Genomic DNA, 8413 nt, shown 5'->3' with positions numbered 1-8413 from the left:
GACATGAGATCACTAACTACTCAGAATACTTGACACTTGGATAACAGTCAGTTTTTGTCAGATTTTAACCCTCGTTGGTGATTGAGTTTATCGAAGCAACTAGCTGATCTAATGCAATGATGGTCAAGATCGATTGAACAAATTGATGGAAAATGAGACCTATATTTTGTAACCGTATTTTCATTCGTTTCAGGTGAAACGTTCTCCTGTTACGAACGCCCGCTAGATACGAACTGAAACCCAGATGAAGCCAGTGCCATCCAGTGAACGCCTGACTTTCTAACGTTAGAAGAATGAATATCGTCATTTCTACATTGCCAACTGCTGTTTACTTCACATGCAATCATTCTGTATTATTTACCCGCATATTCTATTTGTTCCTTTCCTCAAAGGACACTATTGTAAAGTGCGTACTCGTTTTATGTTAACTGATTGACTAGCAGTAGATCGTTGGGCTTTCGTATTCCAAATGTTTGATTGTCTTTAAGTACAAAAGTGAAAAAAACATCAGAAACGCAAAGACGTTTTATAAACGAGAGGATTGCAAAATAGTTTCGGATGACATGTTCAACCCCCTATGGGAAACTTTCCTGATTTCTTTGGCTTCACACGTGCCATTCCGTACCAGCCGTCCACTCACTTCCAAGGGTGATTGAGCACTCCATATTCGCAATATTTCACTCAATTCTCTGGGACTCTTGGGTTCAAATGGATATCTTTGCGCCCGGGCATGGGAGCCGACTGTATGGTATAAACTGCTCTACCCTCAATGTAAAGATCCAGATGATTTATTATATCCAATAGACGCTGTCTGAGAAAACGGGTGGAGAAAGTGAAACTCGCTACTAACAAACCATCAGTAGCCAAGCAAATAAGACACGACAGACAAGGTGGTATCGAGTCTTGGGGATGTGCAGTTCAACTGGACATTCTCGAAGTATGACAAATGCAGTGCAAGTTACTCCTAAGGTGAAGGACTTCAAGCATTCCTTACAACATAATTTCAATCTAGATTTCGCCCTGTAATTGAAGCCACTCTATGGCAACCTTTATAAACCTGTTTCACCTTTATTGGGAACCAATAGCGAAATCACATAATAATGACGCATGGGAAGTGTTCGGGTTTATTTCAACTTTAAAGGCTGTTGAATTCCATGACGTGTTTTAACCCTCTTCATGGCTTTGTCACTTCAAAGTGCTATAGCAGCAAATCACCTGTATTCTGTATCCTGCGGCGATACATGTTGATATTGTTGGTAGCATGAGGAGATCTGCATTGGAGAAATAAAAACTGTAACAAGCTTGCCTTTAGGCCTATATTTATCCAATTTACATCATATTCTGCCAGACCAATGCAAATCTGGAAATCGACAACTCATATCATACTGCTTCCCCCTAAGGAACACCATGCAGAGACACCTCCACTCTTCCTAATCAGAAGGTTTTGCCTGATTTAAGGTGGAGTCTCAGCGAAGCTAGAACTGAACTTGGGTAGTGATATTTTGTTCTATAGGTACTTCAAGGCTACGTGTAGTGAACAAATTGCCAAGTACCATTATAAGGTGGATAACGTTTACCGGGTTGAGAGGAAACTTTTATATTCACGAACTCTCCTACGCGAAACTTGGTCTGTCTCAATGAGTATCGACACGGTGGTGTTTTATAAATGACCTGAGCACTTACAACATTTTGAGTGCATCCCTTTTTTTCGGGATTCTGCTGGAAAATGATAATCAAATGTCATATTTTGCCTTGTTCCGAATGAAGCCAACCTTCAAGGTTGATGCAGTCAGACAATGGATTGGCGGTGAAAATTGTAAAGCTTCAGTCCAGTTGTTCAACCGATGACCAGGGTAAAAGCGGCACTTATAAGGTGACGCTGTGCTGCGTCGCATATATTTAGACACCATTACGAAAATAAGCTGGACTTGTGACCCTAATCCAGATTGCAGAATAAAGGTTGAGGGTTTAATCACTCTGTCGATGCTTACCTTGATACAACCATCGGCCTAATGAATTTGGTGTTGGATTTCAAAACACTGGCTGGAATAAATGTTTATACGTGCACCAAATTTGCAGGAATTCTGTAAGAAAGAATTCTTGCACTAAACCAAGTGGAGAGAAGGATTAAGAAAACTAATGTGGAGGATTTTTTACCGTTCCCGGGATGACACAAGAACCAATTAATTCACTGCTTGGGTTCCGACAAGTACACTCATTTGTATGTCAGTTTGGTTTTAGAGGAAGACTCACCGGGAGCCCGACCCAATCTCTCAAGTGTGATGTTTTTAAGCAAACGGATGTGATGCACCAGGCCGCATCTTTTTTCGTTGGTTACGATTTCGAGATATCATGTATAGACGTGATAAACTCCTCATAAGGTTGCTGAAAAATCTTCGACAACCCATAACTGGTTTCGCCCTTCTTGGAAATCATCAGGTAGGTGCAGTCCTGACTTCCTTCAAACCTTATTTTCAACTGAAGAGACCTTGGACAGGTTTCTAAGGTATTTGGCCTCGGCAGGAGACTCAACCGAATTATAAACGGGATATCTAGCTGGATTCGGTTGCGTCTTACTTCAAAACCAACTTCGTTTAGTTGTAGGCTGTCGAAGAATTTTCAGCAACTTTAAGATTAGTGATTACGTCTGCTTAGGTTATTTTTGTTGTCTAAGGGCCAAGTACGCCAACCAAAGAGTGCTGCAGAATCCGTCATCTAGTCAGCTTTCTGCGTTTTGAGGGACTATACCAAGGGCTCCATTGGAGCTTCACATTATTGTCCCTGTTGACGGGTGTTCGTCTTTGAGACATGATACTATCGTCCTCCATTGCACATGACGGTGGCGATATGTTTATTTCCTGCATTTTTGTGTAAACTTCAACTATGGACAACGCTTGACACAACCCTTGATGCAAGCATAGCCACCAGATGGGAAGTAGACTTACAGTCATTTTGAGCGCCTAAAGATGATCTTCGGGCTCAGGTAACACGATTGGAGAGTAAACATCGTCCAGTGGGGCCGTCAGCCCTACAGACTGCAAATGAACAGAAAAAATGCTCCAAAACTTCAAACGACTTGATTGCTGTTCCAATTTGAGATTATTATTACGATGTTTGGTTCTTGACAATTTGAGTAATAGTCGCTATATACGACTCCCTCGGCTTGGGATCTGGTGTGTGAGAATAACCCCTTCGTGAGATGTGAAGAGTACTGTGCGGACATTTCTAACCCTGGCATAATTTACTCTAACGGCAGGTTGAACATACTCCGAAAGAATTTGATTTGATTTTCTCCGTATTTGTTACAACGTCTTCTGACCTTTTTGAGGCGGAATTCGCTACACTTTCACTGCCTCCTCCAAATAATTCATAAACTAGGTGTAAATATTGGCTACCTAAACTGTTCCACAAGTCATTTATGGGAGCCAAGTTTTTGACACGCTACATCTATAGATCTGACATAATCCACGACAGGCTATAGATCACTCTGTATGACACTCCTCAGATGGGTTTCATTATTACAGCATCCCAACTCATGTGGATGTAGTGTGTATGGGAAGGTAGTTGCTCGAGGGATGGAGACTACCATGAACTTTTTCAGAATGGGTAGAAGACTTTGCCTTGGGCGGCTGACTTAGGATAGCGAGGCCTTCTTGGATGACAACCAATTCGCAGCTTGTGCGGATCTGACGACGAATTCTTGCATTACCAAATATTTTATTAAGAATTTTGTATTCCATGGTAAGTCAACTTTGAATGGCGAGATTAGTATACAATCCCAAAATGAGCCCTGTGGAACGCCGTATAGCATGTGGACAGACTGGAGGAATGTATTCAAATTGTGCATCAAAGAAGGCGCCCCTCGGGACAGCCCTCAGGCAGCGTATCGGATTCTCGCAAGCCGTATTTTTGGGAGNTTGGGAGCCAACCAGGGTGAGCACGACTCGACGCTCTTGAAATGCTGAAATAGACAATGCCCATCCCGGCACCCATACCTACTAGGTTTGTTACAGCCCCACTGCCCCACGGCAAATTTGTCCGGTAAGATCGACATTTGATGCGTTCATTCTGTGTGTGATAAAATAACAGGTACTTCCTAGTAGTCCAAAAGGTCACTTACTCTAACAGATCTGGTAACATTTCGTTGAACGGGGGTAGCGTGTCTGCTGCCAGTCCCTCATTTTCCCTTATAAATAGCCACAGTCAGGGCTGAACTACAACCAGAAAGACACAAGTTATTAACAGACTTGTCGCATAAGAATCGGGTGTGATTTGATACCTAGGGGTCTGTGCATACCGGTTTGTTTGATCGACCGCTTTTTGCTTGAGCTTATTCGCTTGGCTCTGAAGTGTCACTACTTGGGTCTTTCCATTGATAGTGTGCTGATACAACTATTTGGGTTCCTCTAAAATGCAATATCATGACTGTTTGCCAAAGGAAGTCATCCTCCTTTGGCACGGGGCTCTCGAAATTGTGCCACCAAATTGAGCTATTTGACCCCCCTTAAGTAATGATTCCAAGATCGATGCCGAAAGCGCAAACGTGTCCACTGTGTACGGGGCTTTCATGGCGCCGGAATGTTTTACAGGTAGTGCGGCATTTGATCGGTATATGCATTTGGCCGCAGAATTCCACCCTCGTCAGGCTCATCGGTGAAATCCGAAGCGTCTACAGAATTTCGGGTAATGGGAACCTTGAACTTGGCTAAGTCAATAATCTTTCTCAAATGTGGAGAAGATCCGTACAGTAAAAGGTAGACTATGAGTCCAAATAATGGCATTACACAAAAGAAACCGGGATGGAACAAAAGCAACTATCTCTACCATAAGTTCCTCGTTTGCAACTATTCAGTTCAGCACAGGGGTGATCGTTAGATGGGGAGCTAATTGGTTGAGACGGATGGTTGAACATGGGACTGTTACAAAATGAACGGGTTGAAAATAAATCCAGGAACTTGGTGTCGTACATATGCTCTTGGAAGGGTAACTGGTTCCCTAAATTACAGGCGCATATGTAGGTAGCGCTGGACTGCCCGATTATTGTCGGCCAGCCTTTAACGTTGAGGCTGTGGCGTTTTGTACCTTTATTTTACTTCCATTATAACACTACGTATTTCATCAATTGCATAATCGTTTTTTGTTTAAATACCAAAAACTACAAAAAATGCCCACTTGTACAATTTCATATAATACAAGCCTGGTCACGTACTTCAACTCTCTCTTCTGATTTCGCTCGCGCTTGTGGCGGTCATTCGTGAGTCTCATGTACTAACTCTGGTACCAAAACATTTCAGACCATCTTCGGAATCTGTTATATGTGGGAACTTTTCGGAAGAAGACCTCTGGACCAACATAATTGGATTATTGTTTATTCGCTGACCTGGGCTAACGACGAACGACTTTAAGGAGAGCAATTGTTAGTGAGTCTGTTCCATCTGACTTCTTTATTTTTGTGTACCCAACCAAGCGTAATTATTTTTATTTCTTTGTCACACACTCCTAATAAACCAACTTATTGGGCAGCCAGACTACTACAAATTTGTTGAGTCCGAGTATTTCTAGATATTTTTTGAAAGCTTTTCCTTTCACGTCGTCGTAATTTTGTTTCTTTTGCGCGGTAATTATGGAGGCACATTTCGATTCAGTGGATTTAGTCGAGAATGCGATTAGCATACGTTTACCGGACTACAATCCACGTAACCCCAGGGTATGGTTTCACCAGGTGGATGCCGTTTTTACTACCCGACACATCACTTCCCAAGCCACGCAATTTTCCTATGTTGTCTAGTATCTTCCTTGTGATGTTGCACCGGAAGTGGAAGATGTATTGGAAGATATTCCCAAGGAAAACCCGTATGACGCCCTTCGAGCGGCCGTCATAAGTAGGACAGGGAAATCAGAAAACCAAATGCTACGGGATCTACTCACCACTAATGAACTTGGAGACAGATCGCCATCACAACTGCTTCGCCACATGCGCAGTCTCCTCTGCGGCCGTAAGCTAGCGGTGGAAATCATGGCCCAACTATGGCTCGACAAACTCCCTCCCTCCATGTCCCACGTCATCAGCGCTTTCGTTGATAACCACAGCTTGGAGCAGTTAGCCCAAATGGCGGATGAGATACACGAAACATACCCCAGCAACCCCATAAACTCCGTCTTCCGCCCTGCGCCCACTACAGATTCCGACCCGCTTCTTGCTTCTATATCGCACCTACAAGCCAAGTTTGATGCTTTGACCGATCGCCTACAACGGTTAGAGATCAACAGGCATCGACCGCGTTCACGATCCAGATCGTTATCTCGTGCCCGTCCCTCTTAATGCTGGTATCATTAATCTTATGGCCCAAAAGCACGCAAGTGTCAACCACCTTTTTCCTTCAAGCCGCGTTCCAACGCCCCTTTAAACACCCCGGCCAGTCAGTAACGGCGACGACTGTGGCCCTCCTCGCACGAGTCGCCTGTTCCACATCACCGATCGTTCAAGTGGTCTACGTTTCCTCGTAGATACGGGAGCTGAAGTTAGTGTGCTACCACGTAAGAATCCACTTCCCGACTCTCCCTCTTTCTCGTTACAAGCTGCTAACGGTACCAGCACTGCTACATACAGCAAACGTTCCCTCACCCTTGACCTTGGATTGCCACGTGTGTTCAAGTGGATCTTCCTTTTGGCCGACTCTAAACACCCATCATCGGTGCAGATTTCCTGACCGATTACAATCTATCTGTCGACGTGCGACACTAACGTCTCTTAGACACGCTTACTTCCCTCTCAGTCAACGGAATTAGTGCCCCAACTNCTTGGATTGCCACGTGTGTTCAAGTGGATCTTCCTTTTGGCCGACTCTAAACACCCATCATCGGTGCAGATTTCCTGACCGATTACAATCTATCTGCCGAAGTGCGACACAAACGTCTCTTAGACACCCTCCAATCCGGAACCATTTTTTGTGATATGTCTGCAGGCTCAGCTCTCCCAGTCGTCCCCAAACCCTTTCGACGGGTTGTTTTCGACCATTTTCAAATATTTTCTCATCCAGGAATCAGAGCAACCAGGAAGTTGATTAGTGCACGCTTTGTGTGGCCCTTCATGAATAAGGACCTGACATCCTGGACCAAACACTGCATCGCCTGTCAACGCAGTAAAGTAACTCGGCATACAAACTCACCTATCGGTTCATTTGCCGTTCATGATGCTCGATTCACACACGTCCATCTCGACATTGTTGGCCCACTTTCCCCATCATACGGTTTCCCGCATATTCTTACCGTGATCGACCGTTTTACCCGTTGGCCAGTAGCTGTACCCATTTCGGATACTTCAGCTGAAACGGTTTTCCTTTCATTTTTACAGCACTGGGTGAATAATTTTGGCATCCCTTCCACCGTTGCTACGGATCGCGGTTCACAATTTCAGTGTAATCTCTTCCGTGAGTTTTCTACACTATTCGGTTTCCATCACACATCTACTACCGCGTATCATCGCTTTTCCAACGGTCTCGCTGAGCATTTCCATCGATACCTCAATGCTGCATTGACTTCCTAAATGAACCCATCTTCATGGTCCTCTTCTTTACCCCTCATTTTACTTGCTATTCGCTCCACTATTAATGAGGATCTTCACTGTTCACCAGCCGAACTAGTGTACGGTACAACATTACGTTTACCCGGTGAACTGGTTTCCAATTCTGGCGCACAACCCGAATCACCCGTCACATTCGTTGCCCGTCTGAAACGCCGTTGGCTATTCGCACAATGAGATTGATTTCTCGAAATCTACGGCATTTTCAGACTTGCCACTTCATAGTGTAGAATTTCTGTTTATAGTGTATATGCTCCTGTATTATTGAAAATCCTTTACTATGGCGATTTGTTTAAGTGAACAAAATCTCCAGGTCAATAAACACAGCCGACTGTGAATGCGTTACCTGTAACGCATTTGAAACTCGAATGTATCTGCTGCCCGTCTCTAATATGACCTTATACGTGCCCCTCCCTTTCTCTCTTCCCCCATTGCAGGTACCACGGACGAATCACCACCGGCCCTGGACAGGGAAGAGTACCCCGCTTGTACACCCCCTAACTGACCTTGACCCGACCCTGTACACACCCCCGCGCTTCCGGTTTCGGTTCCGGTCAATACACGTGTGTCGTTACCACACTCCGGCCTTCTCCCTTGTTCCACCCGACCTGTGCGCATGTGTGCTGTGTATACTGTGTGGATTCATTAATACCAGTCCGTATATCTGCACATTTCAGAACTGACATGTGCCGTCCTCTCGAACGTCAAATACCGCTGACTTCCTGACATCCCACGCTACATACCTGATGATAAAAAATCGCGAATTGTGGAAAAGTTTGACTCACATACAATGAACGTAACTTTCAGGTATTTTTCCACCGGAACAGATTT

The 8413-nt window shown here is 44.3% G+C and overlaps 1 protein-coding gene across 1 annotated transcript; it reads right to left on the bottom strand.

Moving 5' to 3' along the window:
• Nucleotides 1-4583: 4583 nt before the first annotated feature.
• On the bottom strand, nt 4584-4781 carry T265_01603 (hypothetical protein; the record flags this gene model as incomplete). The annotated part of the gene is made up of 1 exon (XM_009165662.1): nt 4584-4781. One exon carries the CDS (start codon nt 4779-4781, stop codon nt 4584-4586), a length of 198 nt encoding a protein of 65 aa, XP_009163926.1.
• Nucleotides 4782-8413: the final 3632 nt, after the last annotated feature.

The sequence above is a fragment of the Opisthorchis viverrini genome (assembly GCF_000715545.1).
Source record: "Opisthorchis viverrini unplaced genomic scaffold opera_v5_17, whole genome shotgun sequence".
Taxonomy (NCBI): Eukaryota; Metazoa; Platyhelminthes; class Trematoda; order Opisthorchiida; family Opisthorchiidae; genus Opisthorchis; species Opisthorchis viverrini.
This window is presented reverse-complemented; position numbering and strand designations above follow the sequence as displayed.